Source organism: Synchiropus splendidus, chromosome 14, assembly GCF_027744825.2.
Source record: "Synchiropus splendidus isolate RoL2022-P1 chromosome 14, RoL_Sspl_1.0, whole genome shotgun sequence".
Lineage (NCBI taxonomy): Eukaryota > Metazoa > Chordata > Actinopteri > Syngnathiformes > Callionymidae > Synchiropus > Synchiropus splendidus.
In genome coordinates, this window is record NC_071347.1 from 20,340,514 (window position 1) to 20,366,327 (window position 25,814).

Below are 25,814 nucleotides of genomic sequence, written 5' to 3' on the forward strand. Positions count from 1 at the left end.
AGCCACGCTCCTCAGAGGACAGACACATTCCTCGAATACTCACCAGAGTTCTTCACCAGCGTGGACACAAAGTTCACGCTGCTTAATGGTCAAACTGACTTCTCCGTGCTACAACACAGAAGGTCTCAGAACATCAGACTCTGACTTTTTATTTGAACTTATGATCACAAATAGATTCAGGTCGCGCCCCTCCTGTGTCTCAGTCTTGAGTCGGTGTCACGCTCACAAAGTCTTGGTCTTAACTAGAACACTACCCACATGCTACCCACGTACTACCCCAGGAATGCAATTGGCTCTGCACACTAGGGTACTACTACAGTTTAGGGAACCAGTCACCCACAGCAGATTTCATTTCTGAGGTTTTGTCGACGCAACTTAAGCACCAAAAGGACATCAGAAGAATGTTCAATGCCCAGACGTGAACACAACGTGGACAACGTCTTTTGACGCAACAGAATCAGGAGCGATGCTAGACGGTGTCAAACACAGAGCTGGTTTGTACCATGGCTCCTTTAGGAACGTCTTGGTTTGAAAAACAAAGTAGTGTCAACTGCTTTGAGAGATGCAATTTCCCCAAAAAATGCACACAACTTGGTAAAGCATGTATTTTTCTGAGGCTTCTCTCCATCTTCTTGAGCATCTTCACATTCAAATACGGTTCAGGTGAAGCATGCACATCTCATTGGACCACATTCTCAATAAGCTTTATGAGGAAGTAACTTCTCACAACCTCCAAGGGATCAGTCGCTCAAACGTGAATGATGTCAGCGAGCCCTTCTGAATGCAACCAGGTTTCGGGGTGGTCCCACACACGTGAGACTTCAACATAAGATGTTCTGACAAGCCTGCAGGACAGAGCGAAAGAAAACACCTTGATGGTTGAAGTGTGTTTACACAGAGAAGCCCAACGTCCCGTCATGTGTGGTCACTCGTGAAATCGTGTTACTGGGCAGCGCTTCAACCACGTGGAGCAAAGATCCAGTTCAGAGGTGAACTCCTTGGCTCCAAGCTTCAGAACAACCAGGCCAACAGCCGTTAGGAATTCTCTGGCATCCCATCAGCGGCGCCGCACGTGGCGACCTGGTGGAGGGAGAAACAATCCAGCAGCGTGGAGGAATGAAGCTAAGAGAGGAAGACAGAGACTACGAGAGCGTGAAGAGTTTGTTTAACAAGCCGCTTTAATTACAAGAATCCTCACGTTCCGCGGCAGGAGAGTTTTGCTACGATCAGAGGACCGGAACATCCACCGGAGAGGAGGCAGCGGAGCAGAGAGGTGAAGGAGACGGTGGTAAATAAGCCCTCAGAGCCATGATGTCACCTACCAGCAAGTACAGCTTCTACAGTGAAGTTCTGCTTTTCGACCGGACTCAAAAAGCTGCGACCAACATCATGGCTTCTCCATGATGAGGAAGTCACAGTTCATAGTTTGTAGTTAAATACCTGCATTTGATCACAGTCACCTCAGTTATCATCTCAATTAGGTGACTATTCCAAGCACTTACGGCTCACATCACTGCTCAGACGTTCAGAGAGAGAGGGGAGGTCCAAGGAGGTCAGGCCAAGGAGGACTGTCAAACCCTCTCTGTGTCTGCACATCTTCATACTGGCTCCCTACAAGGAGGTCCAGTGCTCCGGATTATAAAAGTGCAAATTCATACCGGGCCCCAAAGACACATGAGAAGAGGGTTTTTTGGGCAAAATAATTTCACAAGAGGAGATTCTTGAACATCCGGATCATAAAAACAGGAGCCAACAGGTGGAACCGTGTAGCTGACCGATCATATTCGCTGGATTGTCACAGATGAATCACACTCAAAGCGAAACGCCGACTTGGACTCGGTGCTGTGGACATTGGGCAGAGAACCGAATGATTCCTAAGAGTGTGGGGATGGTTGTACCGGAGCCAAGTGTGGTTCCAGCCCGTAATCCCAGTGACCTCCTGGACTGAAGAATTCAATTCAAGCATGTCTTTGTCTTCAGACACTCACTTTTTCCAGCCTGTCAGACAGAGAGCGACTGTCAGCTGCCCAAACAGTCCAGACTCTCCCGCTGCAAGTTGTCCGGCCCAACTCTGACTCCCTGCCACGTTCCTGCTCGACAGGCCCGACCCGCCTCGCCAGCTTTCACCTCCGTGCCAAGCCGGTCAGTGCGACACGCTGCCAGGTTGCCCGGCCAGAACGGATCTCAGAGCATTCCAGGAAAACTCACTAGGGCCGAACATCTCGGAACAATCGACTTTAGTCAGGATTTCTTTTAATAGACTCAACTGGACATTTTTGTTAATATCTGAAATCCTATCTTTTCAAACTCCCCTGTAGCATCACATATCCAGGTAGATATTGCGGATACCAGAGTCTTTTGTTTGACTTTGGAGCGTAGCTTTTCAGGGGCTATTCTACCTGTTTTAGACCAGGTGGAATTAGAGGAATTGGTCACCATAGCAAACCAGAGAAGTCAAGAGCAGCATCTGGAGTGTTTGTGTGTCAGCTACGTGAAGAGAAGTTCAGAGGAGGCGACGTCATCATCAGAGTTAGTGGATTTCCTCCGACAGGCGCAGCGATCTGGAGGGAGGAACAACCCCAGATGCTCTTTGACTCTCTGTCACAAGTGTCGATGCCAAGAGGCCAAACGAGCGGCTTCATTGTCCAGCTAATTAACATTCTTCCACGACGACCCGCAGAGAGCTCAAGTGACCTTTTTTCCTGCGAGTCAATGAGTGAGCGTTTATTTGAGAGGAGCTCAGCAAAGATATGAAACTGCTGAACACTAACAAGGAGGGACTTTCAGTCATGAATCTGTGTCTTAAGTCAATGGTATCCAACTGCAACCCGGAGAATTTGAATTTTCAGACCACAGTTTCAGACCAAAAGTGAAGCAACATTTACAGCCCTGGTATTGAGGCAGAGCTAGTAAGCACCAGGGTAACAACAGAGCTATTTCCATGCTCATATCCAGAAAGATTATGAACAAAACAAAGGCTAGGGTTGGCCTTAGTCTGCCATATTATTCATCACTCGCCCATACAATATGCTTAGCTCCGCCCTACGTCCACTCTCAAAGAAGGGCTCAAGTTGCTTGTGCTCAACAGCCACAGCTGGATGCTTCGGGTCTGAGTCAATGGCACTCGCTTACCTCGTCCCATGCTAGATTTGTTATACTATGAAACCATTATTTCTGTATCAAATCATCCGATTGGTTTTCAAGAGCAAGTCATCCACCGGAGGTGTGACTCTGGCATCAAGAGGTTTTATTCATCAGGTACAGTATGCTGCAGCAGCTAAAAGAACATTGCGACCAGTTTTTACGCCCATGAGAATTTGTCTTGGGTGATTTTCCATCAGGGGTTGACATCTACCACGATCATCCTCTCCTGCCCCTCACATCCATGCACCTCTACCTTGGTCCACCACTGTCTCTCCTCATTGCCATTTCCCTGGATGTCACAATCAGCTTACTCCACCCTGCCTGTACTCTCTTCTTCTGCTTCACCCTTCCTCCCCCTTCTCATTGCCACACACATTCTGCCTTTCTTCACACGACTTTTATTCCTCTCCACCATCTCCTCCAACTCCTTGCAGGCAATACTGCTACACAGTTGTCCATGCTTGGTCTCATCAGAGAAATCTAGAAAACAGGTTACAGGAACCTGGAGTTGGAAGATATTTCAGATGTCCTTATCCATTTAACTTAACAACTGCAAAACAACCTCTTTTATGTTTATTTTATTGACAAGATCACATCTAAGCAGAATACTTGCTCTTGAACAATAAAATACTTAGTGCTGGTGTGTGTCACAGTTTTGAGAGTATTTCACGCTGCTGACCTCTGACCCTTGCTGAAAGAACCTGCAGTATAAGTAATCCTCAGAACCACACCCCAGGGCACCTGAAGTGATCTGTCAATCAAGCCCCTATAACGTTGACAGTCAGAAATCATCTACTGAACTACCACTGGATTTAGTGCGACACTCCGACAGCCTCCACTCCTGACGCACACTTTCACCTAATCCCCAAAACAAACAGGAGGCATGCAACAATGGCAGGCTTCCTGGAAGGGCGGGGCTAAGGGGTGCACAGGTCACGAGGGGTCATGGCTCACCTGAGACTTCTGGAGCCGTCCAGCCTTTGGGACATTGAACAACCCTGAAGGTGAGATGAGCGAGCGTCCATCAGGGGCCCGTGCTCACAGTGACCAGGGGACGTCCAGTGACTCCAAACAAAGAGTCACAGTCACAACAAGTGATCTATTCATCAAAGTCGGGGCGGCAACTTCAAACCAGGAAGAGAATTTCAAATGAACACGCTGGCCCACAAGTGGAGCGATGGTTCTGTTGTATACGTGAAGGACGCGGGGGGAGGGGCTTATTATGTCAGAGTCGGGGGCCACAGCTAACGCGAGTGCCAAGTGGTGACGAAACGATAATGGGGATCAAAGCATCCGCAGACCAATCAACACCGACACGGACCAGAACCCCAGAGGCCCAGGAACTTAACCGTTTGTGTTTGGAGCCGACAAAGGCAACATGTTTAAAAACATCAGAGGCAACGATGCAACAACACCATTACCATGGAGGCAAGGTACTTTGCTAGCAGCAGTGAATCTCTGTAAGACTGAAACATGTTTAGCAATGCAGCTCCAAAGTTATTTGAGTGCAGTTAATTCCGTTTCAGCCGGCTCACTCTGACCAGGAGTTAATATACCAATAAGACTTAGCAGAAAAATGCTGAATCTTGATGTACATCTGTTACACAACTTGTGGCCCAGCCGCACTCACAATCCTTTCTGGTGATCCACATGGACCCAACAACAAGGTCTGATGTCTCCTGACGTTCTAATTTAAGCTCTTCTCTGCTCCACAAACACGACGTGACCTCTAAGTCAACAGAACCCACACGGAGAACAAAGCAGCGTCGCAGCGGAATCATACACTGAGAAAACACACGTCTATTTTTCCATCAAGCAAACACTCGAGTCGCTCTGATCCCTATTCCTCTTCCGTCCCAACTGACAGTGTCGAGTAGAGCTGCGTGTCAGAGGAGAGTCCATCTTTCCTCTCCTCCACTGCTGAACAAACGTGGTCTTCCTCTGCTCTCAGCACCTTCTGCAGCCTCTGTACAAACTCTGGAAAGAGACCCGCTTCTTGTTTCGGCCCGACCGTGGCAGGAATCTGTCGCAGTGTTGTAGCAGGACTTGTTTTATCAACGTCTTTCTTGAAATAGCTACAGGAGATGACCTTGAGTTTGATCTCAAGATTCTCTGTCAGCGTGTTAGCGGTGAATTTACACCGACAGGATGGGGAAGGAGGGATGAAATGAGGCGGAGATACACAGAGAGACAAGAAATGTAGAGAGGAAAGGACAAGATAAGAGGAAGCCCTTGAGAAGGACGATGAGCGATGAGAGAAGAAATGTCTAAGAAACAACAAGAGTTGAGAACAGGTCAGTGGAGGAGAAACACACAGTGAGGGCAGATGTGTTAAACATCGGGGAAAAACTTGAGATCAAAGCGGTTTGCCATTTCTTTGAGGAGGAAAAGTGAAAAAGAATGATAGAAAAATGTAGAGGCATCTATATATAAATGTAGATGCCTCTCTACATTTATATCTAATATTTATAAGCTTCAAAACATTATAAGCTTTTTCTACAGAAAAAGAAGAAGGCATTATGGTTTAGAACAGCACAAATGAAATGATCCAAAAAATGTAAATGAGAAACTGAAGAGAGGGAACAAATGAAAAATATCTAAAATGTGGAAATGAGAAGAAAGTGGTAGAAACAAAAGAAGAGAAAGAGGCAAAGTGGAGGGAAACTAGAGAGGGAAGGACAGACGAGTGAAACCAGGTGGACAAGAGATGTAGAGAAGAAAAAAGAATGAACTAGACGTATGAGGAGAATAAAATGAAAGACAAAGAAAGATCCATCGTGGAGAATCAAGGAGAGGTGAGATGTCTAATGCAAACACATCTGCTTCCAAGTTCCGGCCCATTCAGGGAGAAGCAAAAATGACCGTCCTTTGGTCTCAGAAGGAGCTTCATGAGATGTCGGGGAACAAGAAGAGAGGCACTCGACCGCGACAAAGAAACGTTTACTGCTTTTCTTTTATGAAAGAAACAGCAGTGACGCCCCGCCAACGAGTCCGAGGCCATGCGTTTATGAGCTGAGATAAATCAAACTTTTGTTGGTGGACTGAAAAGTTCACAGACTGAGCAACCTAAACAATGAAGTCCACCTTTCTTTGGGGGTAACAAAGTCCACAGCTTTCTCCTGAACATGACACCCATACAGAGAGAGAAGGCTGCAGGACGGACTGTAGACCAGGAAAGGTCCTCCAGGAAAGCTAGGACTGTCCCACAGTTGAACACTAGTGCTGAAACTGGGGGGGTCAGTGAGGAGGGCCTACGTGTCCTCCACTGTTTTCCAATGTGATTCGTCCCTTCCTCGCCAATTAAATCTCACATTTCATTGGTCAAAAATCGATCACCTCGTCGGATGGGAGGGGGCACTCTCAATCCTAGCTGAAAGCCTGGCATGTGTCGGAGATAGTCAACAGTAGGTGAAGCTCTCCAACTCAACCCCACCGCAGAACTGTCAGAGTGATGGAGCACCATAAGACGAGCGTATGGAGTTCACTGTACATACATCGAGGGGCTTCAAAGCAGGAGCCGGTAACAATAGCGAGCGATGAAAGGACTCCGACTGCCGAGGATGCTAAGCCTCTTCCTTATCAGGTCCGTTTGCAGATGAGTTGATAAACGTGCTCTTTGAAGGCTCCGCTGGGCCCCCAGTCTCTTTATGGAGAGGACACGCAGCGACTAGCACTGAGGTGTAAACACTCGTGACTTTTCTGTCCACTCTGGACTTCTGCATCATAAATGGCTGGCAAGGCATCAAGTCAAAAGCTGTTTGCTACATCACCGGTCCAGCGTTGGACCCAGCAACGCCATCAGAAGTAAAGACTTCCCTCCACTGTTGTGGCTCAGGCAGCTCCTCCCAAACAATGTCATTACCCACTTGAGTGTTTCCCCAGCAGAACAATGGAAACCCTAGAAGGAGGGCTCTCCAGCACCTCCCCCAAATCCCTCATGAACAGCAGGACACTCTCAACAGCAGTTCAAAAGCAAAGACACCCCTGGATGTCAGGCCTGTGAGTCTACCTGCTCAATGTTTCTTGCTGGAGACCAGAGCTCATTTGGTTTAGATGGGCGGGTTTAGACAGACAAGGGAAGACAAGAAGAACAGCAGGGACACGAACAGAAACACTGGTTAAAGCAATGATGGGTGTTGCAGCAAGTGTGAATGGGGAAGCTTAGTAGGACAGCAATGGTTTCAGTTTGAGAGTCAGAGACGAGGACACTGTGGGACTCAGTGAGAGCCACTAGAAGGAATCTCAGAGGGACATGTGGAGAAGAGAGACCAAGAATGTGGCAGATGGAAGAAAAAGACAAGTAATGAGGCTCAACATGATGGAGGACATGATGACCGGTGAAGGTGAAAATGGAGGACATGCTGCAGAACCCCAGATAGGAAAACACCAGAATAGGAGTTAAAAAAAGGTAGGAATAAAGAAAGGACTCAGTTTTCAAGTTCTCATTCATCCAGGTCGTCGTACTTAAGACAAGAGGGCTTGAGTTTGAAAATGTTTGACCACTAATTCAAAAGAATTCTTCAGTTACCTAACTGGAACAGAGAAACCCTCCAGGGATCATACTGTTTATACTCCTGAGCTAAACGCTTCGTAAGAAATTAAAAAAAAAAAAAAATTAAACGCCTCTTTCTTCAGCGTGAAGACTCTCTGGTGCCCTGGTGCTGAGTGCTGAAGGGTCTCAGAGTGGGGGGTCCAGCGCCCCCTCCAGTGTACCACACACAGAGCGAGAGAGACCCGGCATATTAAAGAGGTACCGGCCCAACCGATCATTCAGAGATCTTTAAACTGCACACATAGACACAATGAGCTGCGCTAAGACACAAAGGCCGAGTTCAGACAACAAGTCAATCGAGACTCGGGAACAGCAGATTTATTACGGCCCACGACAGAGACAGAAGTGCTGAGTGCAACAAGAATTCCCAGAGGACAAAGACTCAAGAGACAAACTTCATTCAAGATTTTCAAAGGGTTGCAGCGACAGTGACAAAATTTTGGAAACACAGAGAGACACAGCCGCGCTGTACTGAACAAAGACTTTCATTCACCACCAGCACCAGGACACTTGACACAAGAGGTTTCAAACTCAAAGCCATGCGATTTGAACCTCTCCCTCTAATGATGTTAACTGCTTTACAAGCTTCAACTGTTGCAGTGCAGATGTCCACTCGACGACAGTCAATGTCACCTCTCTGGAGTGTCTTACCTGAGGAGGCACAGGTCTCGTTGGCGTTGCTGCTCGCCGGCTTCCTCAGGTGTCGATACACGAGGTGAGGTTTGTGGTGCTCATCTTCATATTCCTCCCCAGTGGGACTCAGGAGAGGCTCCAGGAAGTACTCCCCGTGTGGTGTGGAGAAGGTTCCCATCTGCAGGAGAAGAGCGGGAAAATGACTGTCGTCCTTTAACGGCAAAGTGCTGCAGACAACAGATGGAGGAGGACGATGCCAAAGTGGCTAGTGACTGACGAACTTCTGAAGCTCTATAAATATAATGGTGGTCCAACAATGGTGAAGATCTACCATCGTTTAGAAGCTAGAGGATGTCAGTGCCAAATATTTGATGAGGTCTCTTGGCTTCTCCAACATTGAGTCTATCGGAATATATCTGAAACATTGGTAAATATGAGGACTCTTGAGGAACACTGAGGAGGTACCATTTGTTCTTTACTGGTGAAGGTCTCGCTCATCAGTGAAGGTCTTAAGCATCTAACTGGTGTCCCTCAGCCTTTCAGCAGCAGCTATTGGACGGCCACTTCTCCCTCAGGAGGAGATGAAACCCTGAAGGAGCCGGTACTACTCTTTAGCCCGTGAGCAGAGGCATCAGCTGCAGCCTCAGGAATGCTAATATTGATTTGGCGGCTCAGTGTCCGCCAGGCAGCAGGCGCTGATCTGGTCACTTCATGCGCTCACTGGAGCAGCAGAGCGGACGCTGGAATGTTGTTCTAACGGCACAACGTCCTCGAGTCCAGGAGGTGTGACAGTGGAAACGCATGATCCGGAGAACATGATGTGTGTTTTTCCTCGGAATGTTTGGGAGCGCAGGATTAGCGGCTCTCGCGTGTTGCATCATATATCCTGGAAAGTGCCACGGGCAGGGAACGCTCCATCTGTTCCGCCCCGGCGTTGCAACGACTCGCCTGCAATAACACCCCTGGAAACACTGGCAGAACCGACACCTCGCTTTTTCTTATTAGACAAGTTATTACCTCCAGTCTTAAATGTATAAACTGCAATATTACACCTGTTTGCCATTTTATTGTCCAAATTTGTCAATGCATATTGGAGCGGGGGAACCTTGCCTGGGAGGAATTATGACAGCTGGAATACTCTCCACTGAAAATATTTTATCGATTTATTAAATAACGTTTCTCACTGCAACATTTGTTTCCTCATCCAAGTGAGTTTTATCTACTTTTATTTTGTGCACCACTTCACAGCTGAAGAAGTTCTAGCGAGGTGCTAACGTTTAGCTTCTGTCCTATAGAGTCCTTTTCCTAGAGTGTTTTCTAGGAAGCAACATTCCCACGTTCAGAACTGGCAGGACACTCATCTCCTCAGTCGCTGCTCGTCACTTTGAAAAGGCCAAAAGCTCCTCCGCCCCTCACACCCCCATGTTCCCCCCCTCAAGGGCAGCTTTGAGCAACTCCGGACCAAAAAGGGACTTGCTTTTTTTTTTCTAGAATGACCCTCTTTGTTTTAGGGCTTAATTATTCCTTAATGACCTCATCCTTCCTCAATGTGCCGGGCTGTTCAGCCTCGGAGATCAGATACGGACGCGTTTGCGACCCGATAGCCCTCTGTTGTCCTGTCACTCTGGATGAGTGACCATGCAGAGACCTCTAAAGACGCAAACATTTAGGACCCTGCGATTCTTGTCCACACTTCTCACACAAAACGCAGGAACTCAGCGTTTCCTGTTGCTGCAGTCTGAAGCGTCAGCACCTTCAGGAGCCACCGGTTTTAAACACTCATATTTAAAAGGTTGACATTAAATCAACAAAATATTTTGACCTCTTGTGACCTAAGCTTTTGTCTGCAGAGCTTTTTTTCTCCTTGCTATTTGGAAGGACTGCTGGAGTCTGGGATCAAGGGTGTCAGTGTGTTTAGAGAAGTGGAGGGGGGGACGATGATTAGAATGGGCAACTGATTTGAGTGTGATGGGGACAAAATGGCCCCTTAAACCGACGCCTATGTCCAGGATGGCTGAGACCAGGCACAGTCTAAATGCAGACAAGACCAAAACCTTGAAAATGTGGACTCGACTCCACAGTAAAGCCAGCCTCGAGTACCTCAACACTAATATCACTACAAGGCACTTGGGAGTTCCGAAATGCTTCCATTAGGTCAAAATGTATTTCAAGAATTTAAAGAACTTAAAGACAAAAAGGTCCTCATGTTTGTTTAAATCACAACATGAAAACAAAAAAAGCAAGTCTTAAAAACAAAAAAATGAACTTAACCCTGTAATTATAGTTATTACACTTCTTCATACCAGGAATTTCAAATTATAGAGATCAATGTGAATATAGCGCCACATAGAGGGGTGTAGAGAGAGATATAGTGACACCATATACCTCCAGTAAGTCCAGGAAGATATAAAGACGTAATGAGAATGTAACCGTGATAGATGTAGATGTAGAGCTTGGATCGAGCTTCACTGAAGTATAGACAGGAATATGGTGATATAGAAGTCAAGTTTGTCCCAGTTATCCAAGACCACTCAGATAAGCTGCCTGATGGTGAGCAGAGGGACACACTGGAAAGGGTGGCATTCAACCACTATCCTGAATTGAACTGACAAAGTTTTAAAATATGAAGTGTTTGACATTTTTCTGATCAGAATTTTTTATTTTAATATATTGGGGCTGAGATGTGCATGGTCTGAATGTCTTTGTTATTTAGCAGAGATGCTCACAAGTCATTTTTTGCAAGTCCAAGTCAAGTCTCAAGTCGTCGGTCATGAGTCCAAGTTAGGTCTCAAAAGTCTATGGTCATGAGTCCAAGTTAGGTCTCAATAGTCTATGGCCATGAGTCCAAGTTAGGTCTCAAAAGTCTATGGTCATGAGTCCAAGTTAGGTCTCAATAGTCTATGGCCATGAGTCCAAGTTAGGTCTCAAAAATCTATGGTCATGAGTCCAAGTCTCAAGTCTTTGGTTCCAAGTCTGAGTCAAGTCCTACAATTGGAACAAGCTTGCTAAGATTTGCAGCCAGTATCCAGTTTACTTAGACCACTGCATTGTTATATCTAAGGGAATCAAAGCATGTCTATGACATCATCCTCATACTGATTGTTTCTAAATATGAGACATGTCGGACACGGTGGAGATTAGCATTCGGCACTCGAGTCCAAGTCGCACACCCGAGTCCCCATCTCTGACATTTAGCATGTTCTTTGTAGTAGTGTGTCTGGTAGTGTGAACCAGAATGTAAACATTGGTTAAAGGGCACTTTTTTTATTTGCAGCATTAGTTCTCTGAGAATCTCTTCCATATAACAACAACATTTTGATAAATGGACTGAAATATTCTGAGTCAGATCTAAAAGAATTTGAATGGTGAATCAATTTGAATCAATACCCAGCTTTAATTATAATAGGAATCTAGACATTTGATTTCTAATGTCCACATTCCTTTCTATGGTCTATATATTTAAGAATGTCATGAAAAAAATACAATAAAATCTGAGAGAAAGTTGGAGAAGTATCTAAGGGAGTGATTATCTTAAACATTTACACACCGTCTTGGACGGTGGCTTCTCTAACCAAAGGTGCCCAGAGACCTGTCACCTCAAACACAACTCTGACATAAGTTCTGATTCAAGACCCAGAACCTTCTGACATCACAATCTTCAGAAACAGACTGTTCGAAACACGATATCCTGGAGACGAGTGAAGCGTCTAAGATAAGAATTATGACTGATATCTGGGTTTGGAAAGGAGGAGGAGGAGGGAACTGGTGGGTGAGGGGGGGGAGGGGTACAGTCAGTAGATGTAGTGTCCAGTCGCCAGAGTCTGGCCAGAATCTGTCTGGCACGTCTGAGGTCACGACCCCCAGCTCGGGACCGCTAACCTTATATGACCCATGAAGTCACCAGCAGATTCTGCGATAGACGAGTCACAGAGCAAAATCGGAATGAGGAAGAGGGGGGGGTTCCTCATTACTGCCCCGTTACACCCCGATACAATCTGTGATGTCATCACTCATCTACGCTGAGTGACAGCCACACCAGTGACACCCTGGTGGGGTGTGAAATACAGAGAACCAGCTTCCAAAAACACATTGGGAATTTAGGCTGGGAATGTTCTCCTCGGCTTGCAGACCCTCTTCAACAAGGATCGGATCTGGCCTTGGCTCCATCACCACATGACCACAGCTTGCCAGGACACGAATTGACTCAATGACTCACGACGCTTAAACAAGTCTAGAAGTTGAAACTGAAGTTCACAAGGAATAGAAAGTGAAATTGTGCTGAGTCTAATCGCTCGCTCCTTGATTTATAATGCTGACATTTCAAGATCGGACGATAATATTTTTGGGATTCACCCGTCGCTATGTTGCTATATCTCAGACTTGTAGCTGCATTAGCACTGCTAAACGCGATTGACGCTGCACTCTTACTTGTATCTATGGAAGTGGGTGATGTTGTCATGCGAACACTCCAGTTACCTCACAAGTGGCAAGTCAGAAAAGAACATAGCGACATCCACCAAAACTATTCTCACACGTGCTTTGTCTGGATATACTTCTCAAATACGCTCCGTTTGCTACTAGAAAACGCGCAGGATGAATATAAAACACAAATTCACGACATGTGTTCATTTCGTTTGCCATATTTCATTGACTCAAAACATCTACTTCCTGTTTTTGTTTGGGGAAGCCATCTTGGATTGCGTACTCAGGACGATGAGGATTCTCCCACTTTCCAACCAGGAAATACTACATCACAGGGCGTGACTGGCAATTTCCCAGTTACGGGGCGCTGTATGACCTGCAAGCTAGGTCATTGTAAAGACACGCCGAGCTCGCCAGTTCCCATGGCGCCAATGCTAGCATGTGGAGCATTGACCCTCACAGCATGTTCAGTATGGAACTCATAAACGTCACACAGAATTTCATGAGAAATCATGGTAACTTTACAAACGTCTGCATCGTTGCTAAACCCCCAGAAACTTGACCGGTCATGAACTAGCAACTCAACAAATTCACACACAGAGCTGCACTCCAGCTGCTGGCTAACAAGCTAATTTAAAACTGTCATTACTTCTAAAGCTTTTTCAGAAGTATCTTCATACAACTGCAGCACTAGTTAGGCCCTCCACCATATATGCACTTCTCGCTCCTGGCAGTCAAGGGTCAAAGGGGTCAGCGGGTCATAAACACAAATGTTCACAAACTTATTGACACTTTTTCACTGACTGAATGTGACTATGGGAGGAAACCAGAGTATCCAGAGTAAACGCAAACAAGTACACTGACTCCACACAGAGGTGTGATGAAGTGGCCATTCAGTGGAAGAAGGTTCAAGTGCCAGCTCTGCCGACTCAGAGTTGAGGTGGGGGCCACACGGGGACTCACCAGGCCGGTGCACAGGCTGAGGACGGCGGGCTGCTCGCTCCGGGAGTTGACGTGTCCGCGGAAGAAGCAGTGGCGCATGTCGTCCGGCGAGTCCTGGTCCGCTCCCAAGTGTGTCACCGAGTACGTGGGCGCGATGAAGTCCGAGTCAGCGCTCAGGTTCAGATGGAAGCGCTGCCCGAACGCATCGAGCCGATAGTGAACCCGCTGAGCCGCGGACAGGTCGTCGTCCAAACTCCTGCGCCTCCGCCGGAAGTGCATCTGCTGGGGGAAAGACTCTCCAAAGTCGTTGACCCGCACCGGGCTGATGACTTCATAGGCTGGCAGCCGCCTGACGAGCTCTTCTGCGGGGGGGAAGAGAGTGAGAACAGCTGGCGGGTGCTCGCCCCGGCGGCTCCGCACTCACCTTGTTTGGGGTGCAGCCGCAGCTGCAGGGAGTCGTGGAGCAGCGCTGACAGTTGACACGTTAGTCCCAGCAGCCACACCACCAGCTGCATGTTTCCTCCGGCTGAGCTCTCCGAGGCGAGGCGGTCTACTCCCGAGCGGCTGCCCCCTCCTCTCCTCGGCTCTCTCCCGGCGGCTCCGTCAGCAGCAGGTCGCGGGCTCCCCGGGACTCATCTCAGTGCTAAACTCGATCCCACGCGCGCTCATGACACACTGGAGCCCGCGGTCCAGACTGGAAGCTTCCGAGCCAAGTCCGCTCTCCCAGAGCCATCCTCTACACCCGAGCACCCGCAGCTCGCCGACCCTCAAGCAACGCCTCCTCCCGGCCGCTCAGCCAATGGAGAGCCGGCAGAGGCGACACGCGCGGGGGAGCCCTGCCGGAGCTGGACATGAATGAGAATACCTGTCAGTGTGTGTGCGCGTGTGCGCGCGTGTGTGTGAGTGGAAGCAAAGTGCGGTCCTCAGGGAAGTTACACATCTACACTAGTGGAAAATAAAGCTCTATATTCAACCGCTCGTTCAAGTGTACTGCAGCACCAACGTTCACTCACACTTCCTTTCACATTCAAAGCTTTATCCAAATGTTATAAAGACAAAAAAAATGTATTCAACATGAATAAAGTGTAATGTATTCAAATTATATAATTATTATAATGATCTAATACACAAAAACTTCTCTGTTTAGCTTTCTTGATTTCCATTGTTATTTTTTTGTCCCTCGTGTGCATATTACTCTATATATTTCTTGTTGGTTTTTTTTGTTTTTGTTTTTTTGGGGTGGGTGTGCGGGGTTGGGTTGTAGCTGAGCCCTCGATCTCTGTATTATTTTATTTTATTTTATTAATTATTTTTGCCAAGAGGTGAAATTCCGGGTTTTATATTCAATGCCGCCCTACGGTTTTTATTTAATTGTGTTGTCTGATCTACTGTCGTATATTTTGCTTTATTTAACATTTATCGCTTTAAATTAGATTAAGTACAATGATATGTGGAAGAAAGAATAAACACTTTTGTGTCATAATGTGTCTTCAATTAATTTTCAGTGTTTGAGTTGGCAACCACATTGCGGAGTTAGTGATTTTCTTTTATTTGGAATCAGTCATTAAAGCATATTCCTGCAGTTGTGGCCTGGTACTTGGCTCTGAAGCAAAGAAGCACAACATATTTGGCCTCTTTGTTCATCATGTTTTGACTCATTAGCAGCAGAAGATCACTACATCATATCACATGAAAGGAATATGCACATTTGCTTTAAGTATTAAAGTATAGACTATAAAATGGCTGCATATTTTGGATGTTTATTTACCCCAAACAGTGTCACCGTTCTGTGAAGAATATTGAGGGAATATATCAGTGAAGTATTTGTCATTACATATTTTCCAAGACACAGTTTTCTCTCAGAGCTGCATGCTGTACCAACATGCAGACTCTCCCCAGCAGTGAGCAGATATGCCAGGTCGCAGGTGAGTCTGAGCGAGACCAGTGCAGCACAGACAGATCACTTCATTGGATCCACTCAAGTCTGTTGCGTTCACCAGGTGCCAAGGACGCACGCTTCCATGTGTACCATACGAGACTAAGGATTTATGCTGGGAAGTCTTATGCAAGTCTTAGCCGAGTCACTTCCTCTAGATGGGGATCTTCACGGAGCATCAGGAAGCGCACCATCTCTCAGTGATGCATGACAGATAAGTCGAGTGTCGGAGGTGAGGGGGCGTGTCCACTTTCATGTTCCCCTCCCCGGCACACACGTCGCCCTCGGCTGTGATTGACCCCGGCCTTGTTTGACCCCGCGGGGTCACACGACTGCTGAGTCTGTGAGAACGTGAAGTTGGGAGATTGACACTTCAGAGTGACGACGGGGCTTTTGGACAACTGCTTTTTCTCCAGAAATGGAGGCGGCATTGTCCGTAAAGAAACTAAGAAAATAGTGAAGAGATATAACCTACTGTTTTGACTCTGCTAGCACTGCTAGTGACACCGCAATATAAATTTAGCGTAGCGTACAGCAAGTAGGGCCTTTAGAGCTACCTTCTTTTTTCTCCTTTTTCTTTTCTGCTAAAGTTGCATGTGAATGGTGAAAATGTGCGTCTTAGATGAGCAAAATGGGGAAGGATGTGTGATTGACGCATGAGGCGGAGTTACACGTGCACAGGAGTCTGACGGGGAGAAGCAGGAGATTGTGACGCTGAAACTGGTGACTTAGCTACTAAACTAGACCTCTGCTGCTTTAACTGTCACTGATAATACATGTATTCTCACAAATGCATCTCTTCTGATTCACTTCCCGAGCTGCGTATCGATCCTGATGAATGTCCCGATAAGAGCATCATAAAGAAAACGCAGAGAATTTCAGAACTGAGATGAAATCCAAGTGACAAGCACAGTGAGTTATGAAAAGGATAGAAAACATTTCATCAACTGACAATGTTCATGTATGTAAGCCTCAGGTGGATTCATGTACAGTTCGAGAAATGATGCAAATTTGAAATGTTGCATCAGGTTCTTTAATATCCAACACCTTCAAATGTGTAATGAGACATCAATATCAAGTCAGAACAGTGTCAGTTTACTTTGTATATGTGAAGATTACCCCACATTTCCAATATATTTAATATACACTTATATACATATAATGTTCATAAACCTTCCTCTACTCAGTGTCAGTATGGAAGTGGAGTAATTCCCATCACTATTTCTAAACCCTTCTATATCTTTCACACTGTTACACCTGATTTCCACCTCTAAATTGCAAATATCTGCTACACAAAGACTATTGAAGTGCGACTACCACTTGCTAAAGTAGTGGTAGTATCTTAGTAGCAACACTAATACAAACATAGATGATCATGCAGTATACATTTGTAGAGCTGTATCATACACCTGAGGTGTCAGTGACAAGTAGCTCAGATTGCGCTAGCTTTAACATAGCTAACACACCGATTTATCGATGCTGCGCTAGTGGCTTTTAGATTAAAGAGGTAATGTAAGGTAATGTAATGGAGAGAGCAACAGCAGGACATCCACGAAGGCGGTCATAATGTTTTGGCGTCCTGGCTTCATCCATAGGATTGGCAAAGAGAGCTCTTCTAACACATCCAGGGCACTTCTGCAGTGACTTTAGCCTCACTTGGATGTGGAGGGAAGTTGTGGTGAAAAACCCAAACTCTGGTCAAACACAGCTGCTGCCTCTGTCAGTGAGGACCACAGAAGTCACATGATCCATCAACATCATCCTACTGTGAGGAATAAAAACTGTTGACAGGAGACAGAAAAACAGGTGGTTCCCAAAACGACAGAAGATCAGTTCAGGAGAAAAGCAGGTTGTTCTGATACTACAGTGTAAATGAAGTAATTTTACGGCTCCAACATAGAGTTTCCTTCGAAACCCCAAATGCTGTGGTGAACCACCAGCAATCTCCATCCGTCTACACCGACCCGAAACGTGGTGGACCGGCACACGGACCGCCCTCCGCTGACATTAGAGCCCAACACTTCCAGAACTGCCACCTGATCCGCTGTCATTCCAGAGCAGAATTCTGCACTTGCTTCCACAGCCGGTGTGTTTCAATTAGAGTTCCGGTGGAACTGCTGACCGGTACGGCATCGGAGGGGGCGATAATTGGGCCAGGTGGCGCCGGGGACAGCTGCATGCATTTTAGCACATTAGCGGAATTGAACTCAAAACGGCTCGTGAGTTTTGATGACGGGGAGAGTGGGCGGAGCTTCTCACTCGGTCCTGTTTTGAGCTTGGAACTCACAGTGAAGCAGATCTTTTTTTTCACGTGTGACATCATCACATATGAAGGTCGTGACCTTTCACCGTCAAAATTGGAAAACGCTAAACACAATTGCACGCACATATTTATCCACACAAACACACACAATCCAGAGGCACTCACAAAGGCACACGCACACACACTCAAACCCAAAGCTGAGGCACTGATCTCCCCTGCACAATGTTCCACACACATGAAATCCACACACTCAAGTCGATCAAGTTTGTCTGTTACTCTACGACAGTAACGTTGACACACAAAAATAAATGTTGGTCATCTGGATGTGGCTGCCAGGCGGAGCCAGTCGCTGCAGCCCGCCTAACTATTGGTCAATGCATTTACAGCTAAGGTCACATGATCATCCTGAAGCATTGACGCTGTTACAATTTTGGACTTTGGGTGTGGACGATGAAAAAGGGCAGCAGCTGAGATGGACTAAAATTAAAATCTGGACACACAACTAGTCAGATGTCAGTGTGGTCACTAGGACACGCACACAGATGCGTAATACTCCCACAAATACACACAGACCTACAAACACTGTATTTGTATTGCTATAATTGTGGGGACCTTGTGAGATTTCTCATTGTCATAACCCTTTCCCCAGCCTCTCACCCTAAACCTAACCATCAAAAACAACTGACTCTGAACCAAACTTAAAGCCAGTTATAAAGACCTGGTTATTTTGAAGTCTTCATCCTCTAATTGAGGCATTCGGTCCTCATAATGGTAGTGTTTGGTCAGGAATTGGTCCTCACAAGGCAAAATAAACATGTACTCAGAAGAGCAATATGCAATATTAATACACACACAAAAACACATTATGTTGCCAAAATCACAACACAGACTATGAGGCACAATGTATCCACAGCAGGACGAGGACACACAGGTGTGTTGTCAGAGTGCCGGGCCTGTGGGCTGATGAAGACCCGGTTCTCAGGGAGAACTTTGCGAGGAGCTCTCACCCACAGAGATACCAGCCGTCTAAATTTAGCCTGCAGATAAGAAGGCCTCAGCTTTCACACTTCAAACTGGGTCCCACTTAGTCCCGACTGAAGAGTGAGAAAGTTCTGACCCGGCACAGATGGAACCACAGAAGCTGCCGACCTGTCTCAGATCTACACTCTCAGATTATCCAGACTGTTGGTACATTACATCAGTAAAATGTTTAACAGAGCAAAACTGGACCAGACGCAGAGCTTCATCAAGGTTTTGGTACCATACCTCCCCCCAATCCCCCACCAACCCACACACACTTACTCACCCATCGCTCCCCTTCACAGTTACCCTCCAAAACAACAACACAAAGACAAAACTGGTTTTAATCCAAGACTGTGTAATCCTGGCAGGAGGCCATGGATCAGTGCCCGAGAGGAGGATTGTGTTTGGGGAATTCAACTCGGCCAAGGTGGTCTTCATTTAGCCACATCAAGAGGTGCTGCGCTGCGTGAAGAGGTCTTCATTCAAGGACCACTATCTACAATCCCATAATATACCCACACCTTCATATACAGCTGAAAACACACTCAGCCGCAGGTAAACACAAACACATGCAGTATTCTATCTCAACATCACACACACACTTGACATATCCAGAAAAGTTCATGCTCATCAAAGTCATAAAACAAAAAATAATAGTAAACAATAATCAGGTCTGATGGCTTGCAGAAGTCAGTGTGTGTGTGTGTGTGTGGAGGAGGGTCGTGACCACAGCGCCTCCCTCAGGGCTCTCCCTGCATGACTCCATCTCTTTACGGTGTAAACGGCCTCACTAAACTCATTACCGTCTTAATTGGAGCGCTGAACATGTTTTCTAAGCTTCTTCACTGGTTTATGATTCACAAACACTCAACACTTTCGTCCCCCCTCCTTTTCCCCGTCCCTCCGGCCCTCAGGGCCACAGCCGCTGCTGCTCCACGTGAGGAGACACCTGTGTCCTGGGCCTCAGCATCTGGAGGAGGCTGGCGTGTCCTGGGCACATGCCGGCTCTCATGAGTTAAACCTCTCCAGAGACCCTGCGGGCTCTGGCCGGGTGAGAATGAGAGGCTCGGGACACCCAGTCCTGGACCTGCTGAATAGTTCTGATCTGGATTTTCCCACTGAGAATTCCTCATTGGTTTGTTTTCTTAAATGCCGCCGATCCCTTGCTGGTTCGCACAAAGATGTTGGACTCAAACAGAGTTTTAATCTGACGAGGAACTGAAAGAACTCGGCGGATCAGGGCTCCACGGCGACGTGAGGTTTTGTAGGTTCTGACCCGACCATTATTTCTGGATGTCGGTGACAAAGTGAAGCGAGCCAGGATTTACCGGGATTAAGCTGCCGCTTAGCACTCGAGAGCGGTTGACTTCGAGAGAACCCGAAACCTGACTAGGATCATTCACATGGCAATATTCCATTCATGATTTTTCTCTTAGTGTTTGTTAAATATTTTGAAAATGTTTTTATAAATAGTCAGAAGAAGGTTCTTTGCTGTTTCTTCTTCATTGCCAAGTCTTTGACGACTCAATCTGAGCCCCAAAATAAAAGAGTCATCTGAAGAGGCCAAAGTCTCCAAAGTCAAAGAAGTGAGTCATACAGGGATGTAGGTCCTAAAGGAAACCTGAGTCAAAAAAAAGAGTCAAGACTGGAGGTCCAGGTCATAAAGAATAAGACCTTACTCTTTCAGTCATGAGTCCAATAGTCTTCATAGAGCTGTGAGTCACCTGAGCTCTACAGAGTCTAATCCTTCAGACCTGGTTCTAGAAGAGATGTGATTCTCCAAGACATCCGGGATCTGTGGAGGCCTCGGTCCTAAACAGATCTGACTCCCAAAGAGACTCAAGTCCACAGGACGACAAAACGATCAGGAGTCTGATAAAATTATGACTATTCAAGGGCGGTCCTGGTGGGGCGTCAGAACCAGGAGCCGGGGCCTGGGGGCCACCCCCTCTGACATCAGCGGGGCCCCACAGCCTGGGAAGTCGAGCATGTGAGCTTCCCCAGGTCATTAGAGAGCAGCTTGAAAAGACTGTCACCAGGAAGGAGATAAGCCGCCACGGCGCAGTAATAAGGCCCAGAATAAAGGCCCCTCTGTGGAGGACAGCGACCCGGATTACAGGGAGACTGAAAAGGAGAAAGTCAATGGACCTGGATCCCCCTACACACCACACCCCCCACCCTACTAAAATATGAACTGGAGAGTGGGTGGGGGGCCATTGGGAGGGGGTCTTCTTATGGGCCCGTCCAAGCTAAAGAAAGTGGGAGGAGTCAGCTGGAAGCGACCCTCAGAACCGACCAACACATGAACCTGCCAACCTCCGGCCCATGAGCTGGATAGAATCAAATCGTTTTTACTTTTTGTTTTTCATTTGAGTGAAATTTGATCTTTCCGTCCTGTGATCTTGATCCAATTTTAGAATTATCATTATCTTATTATTATTTTTACTTTTTACTGACATTTTATATTATTACTTTTGTATACTCTCCTGATAATTTTTCAAAAACATTTACGTTTGTTTGTTATGTTTGAAAGTGCTGACTCGCGAATGTTTTTTCGCCTTGGCTGCCTGCTGCATAAACATGACTGTACATATTTTGGTAGATAATCATGTGACTTAATGACATAACTTATGTCTAATTTGCGCTTAGACCCACGAGATTTCGGGTTTAATACCGTCTGCTCTGGTGCTCCAGAATCTCGCACATCTGTGAACGATTTGTCGAAGCTGGTTTGAAAATCCAAAACATTTCAAATATCTCCCATGGAGACTCCCGACGTTTGATGCTGTCAGCAGTCACGCTGCAGGACCGGCCCCGGGCTCACTGGACCGTCACTTTCAGGTGGGTTCTGGAGAGTAAGTGAGGGGGCTTTCTAAACAAACGTTCCAATAATGAGATCATCCAGCTTCTAATGGACTCTTGGATTGCCGTGATTGTCAATGGTTAATACCAAGCAGACATCCCAGGTCCAATTCCCTGCTGATCCAGCACCAGCTGGCAGCAGTTAGATCCTTCCAGCTGGGGGCGACCCTCAACAGCACCACGTCATTTCTGTGTTTATGAAGCTGCTTTTACTGAAAGAGCTTTCGGGGTTCATTTCCAACTCCTTATCACTCGCCAGGTCTCAACCATTAGATTACCAGAGATCTTTCACCAGCCAAGTCAGCCAGACTCTTGATAAGAGACGTTCCTGGCTCGGCAGGAGCAACAACATGTCTGGCTCTGGATGAAGGGTGACCCTCAAAGATGTTTAAAGAGGTGAATGGAGAAGATAAAACGTTCAGAGGAAAGGCCTTTGAGGACTTTCTGTAGAAGGTTTTAGGAGGACATTTTAGCACCATATGTTCCCAGTAGATGAGGTCCAGGATAGGTGTTCTATAACAGGCAGTGTAGAGATTGCAAGATGTTTACATGGTGGACTGTGACCTGTCCATGGTCACTCTGACAGGAATCACAGCGCACTGATGGTAGAGATCCTAGTGTTCCCTGTAAAGGACCTTGAGGTGATCCAGAACCAGAGGTAGGGTGCGTTCCAATTCCTTCCTTAATCCTCAACCTCACTCCTGCGAGGAGTAAGGACTCTGCCACTTCTTAGGAAGTTAAATTGAGGAACGTGGCTTCCTCAATCTTGAGGAACCATCTCCCTCTGTATAGAGAAATACCCAGAATCCTGTGCGTACGGCGTTGAAAACAGAGAGCCCGAGCTACAAATGTAAATATTTTCTTTGTCAATTGTGATATAAAATTTACAAAAACAGTAGTTTTATCCTAGTTCATGCCCATTTTATGGAATTCTGCCTCATCATTGGATTTATTTTTATTGAGGGGGGGGGACACACCTCAAAACCCATTCAAAGCCAAGTTAGTTAGTGTTAGTGTTCCAGAATTGCTTGTGCCTGCTTCGCTCTTCTACATATAGATTTCAGCTGCGTCACTCTGTTGTCATGGTTACACAAGGAAAAGGTTCCCAACTTCCCCCCGCTGGTCTTCACCTCCTCACCCACCCAGATGCTGGCGCACATTGTCCCCACATCACTGTCACTGTCAGCGGCAAACTCGTCGCCCACCCGCCCGCTAACCTCACCGGGCCCCCCGCAGGTTTGAGCGGGTAATTGTTCTGGGACCCATCAGTGAGGGTGAGCGGCGACTCTCCAGCAGCAGGAGATGCCCCCACACCCTCACCCCCACCTCTCCGGTGTGATCACTGCCTAAAAGCTTGGACTTTATTCCTTAGACTTCAACTTTAAGAGTCCTGCGACCCCCCCTCTAGTGAGCCTCCCCGCCACAGCTGCCCAGCTCCAAATCCAGACCGGGAGCAGCAAGACAGGAGTGTGAATAGAAGCAGAGAGTGAATGGGAGGATGATGGGTGGTCCCCGCACCTCAGGACTGGACTTCATGAAGCCAAAGGATCCCTCATGTCACCTCCGACAATAATCAACAAAAATGTTCCGGAGTTCAGACTTCCTGGAAAGACATTCTCTCTTTGTCCGGCTGATATTAGACGGCAGTCGCCCCCCTGTCCACCACTGCCGCCCACCACCACGTCAGCCTCCATCCCTCTCTGTCTTTAGCATTCGCTCTGTCTTTTGCCCACCAAAACAAACTCCCAAAAGCTTCCACCTTGCGGTGGCGGTGCTGTTTTATCTTCCGTCTTGTTCAATTCATAAGACACGAAACCAAAATGAGTCTTTCAGAAGGTCATGTGAAGAAGGTTGGAGACAAAGTCAGGGAAGGTTGGGCACGTGGGGAGGAGAGAACGTTGGTGATGGTGATGAGGAAGACAACCAATGAGGTTCCCTGATGAAAGAGTACGGGATGAGGTTAGGTAGGCAGCCTTACATATTGCATGCTGACGTACAGGTGTTTTCACGGGTGTAGATCTCGCATCACAGGGGCAGAACAAGGACACGCTTGGAAGATCTCTTCAACCCCTTATGTGGCTCAACTCCTTACTGACTTAAAGTCTGAAATCCACAGCTGTTTGAGGGGCTTCAAATAGCGTGAGCAAAAGAGCGGCATCCCATGGCCTACCTAACGCCAACCTCAGTCTTTTTTTACGTGACGTGCCACCCAAAGGCGTCAGGATATGCCGGGGGATGAGGGAACATATGCTTCAATTGAAAAGCTAACGCGTCAACAAGTAGCACTGAAGGCCGCCTTCGGCGTCAGCATAGGACGCAAAAGTCCACTTTTCCAACATCGGTATATTACGGCATTGCAGAGAGGAAGGGAGACGCAATGCTAGCTAGAATTTTTAGACTCGGGTTATGTTCCAGAACCACCTATTGTTCTGTGAAATCGGTGTCACACAGAGTCAAATGGCTATGACAAAGAATTACTGTAATGAGCGCCATCTACTGGCCAATGACAACATCTTCGTCCCTCATACTTAGAAGACCCTTCTCGAAACTAAAATTCAATGAGGAACAAAAACTCATGCTATGAAACCCATGACAAACGTGGTGATGTCATCAGCTGGAGCAGGAGACTCTTTGAAGAGTGTGTATGTGCGTGTGTGAGATCTACGCTATCTGTGAGCGGCTGCTTGTTTTCTCTTCATCTCACGGGGAAGACTCTTCGCTCCAGCAGTCAGAGGAGTCCAGGTTTGTGCAGGTGAACCCTTTCAGGATGTGTTGTGTCAACAGAAGCTGCAGAGATGTAACGCAACTCCTGACAGGTCCTTGTCACACACATACACGTCTGTGGATACAGGCGATGGCGAGGTGATGTCATCTAGAAAAACCTGAGATTCACCAAAGCTTTCTGAAATGAGACTTAGAAAATATTATTTTTCGGAGTCTGGAATTGCGATTTTGAATGAAAAAGCTGACTTTGACTACACAAGGTTTGTTGCTGAGTCAGCTAAAATAGGCACCATTATGCTGTGTAAAAAAATACATATTTAATTTACAAATGTGATTATCAATCACATCTGAGGAAGTTTGAATTCTGGTTATGGAATTCTGGTAATTCATGGTATTTATCTACTGTGTTACTGTATTTTTACTTTCAGTCTTGAAATGTGCAGCTTTTGAAATGTATTATGAAGACGGCGCCTTACAAAATAAAACAGCGGTGTGAGGTCACTGTTAGCGCGTCTTTATTAGTTGTTCAGCTCAGCAGGCACGAAATTCAGGTGTTACATCTTTCACCTGTGACTCTTGTGACTTTAAAATACAGTGAATCGGATGAAGAGAAAGGTTTCCCATGATGCAGCTAGCACATTGTGCAGTAGCTAACGCTAATTCAGCTATTAAATTATTGACAGAAAAACCTTAAAAGCATAAGGAACTTTACTGCAAATTATTTCAGTAGATTGAAGTTTTAGAAATACATGTAAGTATTGTGTATATTCATTGTGTAGTAGGACGTGACACGCTGGACGAAGAAAGACTCGGGCATCAAAGAGGAAACGAGCTGGCACTAATAATGGAAAGTGTTTTGACATCCCGGTTTAAGTAATTATTGGATTTAGATAAGAGGGGAATTCCACTGGATGTGAGCTAAAACAAACACAACAAAGATTCCAGCGAGTGCCAGCGAGGCCCCGGGCCAAGTCAGCGCACTCACATTTCATCATGGATGTAATCACACATGAACAATGGAAAACTGCATGTCGAAGCAGCGGCAGGGTCACCATCGGGCCATGCTGCCGCCCGGAGAGCGCCGCGGCGTTGGCAAGGCTTTTTAGCGCGTGGAACTTTAGGAACCGCTCAAGCTCTGACTCGACTCTGTTGTTACTCTTGAGGTGTCAGAGGAAGCAATAGGAGACTTGCGAACCCTTATTTCAAGGGTTTCTTATGACTTATTATCAAACTCTGTGGGCTAAGATGTCAGCCACATTTGACTAGCTAACAGCAACAGTTAAACGGCCACTTCTTCAGAGCTCCCATTGAAG

At 46.6% G+C, this 25,814-nt stretch overlaps 1 protein-coding gene across 3 annotated transcripts in view; it reads right to left on the bottom strand.

The window, feature by feature from the left end:
• The window catches only part of LOC128770659 (A disintegrin and metalloproteinase with thrombospondin motifs 20), a 54,698-nt gene extending 40,337 nt beyond the window's left edge, over positions 1-14,361 (bottom strand). For all 3 annotated transcript variants that reach the window (XM_053885396.1, XM_053885397.1, XM_053885395.1), the window contains exons 1-3: positions 14,118-14,361; positions 13,715-14,055; positions 8,348-8,507 (exon numbers count right to left, since the gene is read on the bottom strand). In XM_053885396.1, coding sequence (XP_053741371.1) covers positions 8,348-8,507; positions 13,715-14,055; positions 14,118-14,208 — 592 coding nt within the window. In that variant the 5' untranslated portion in view covers positions 14,209-14,361. The remainder of the gene's footprint in view (positions 1-8,347; positions 8,508-13,714; positions 14,056-14,117) is intronic.
• Between the last annotated feature and the right edge of the window lie 11,453 nt (positions 14,362-25,814).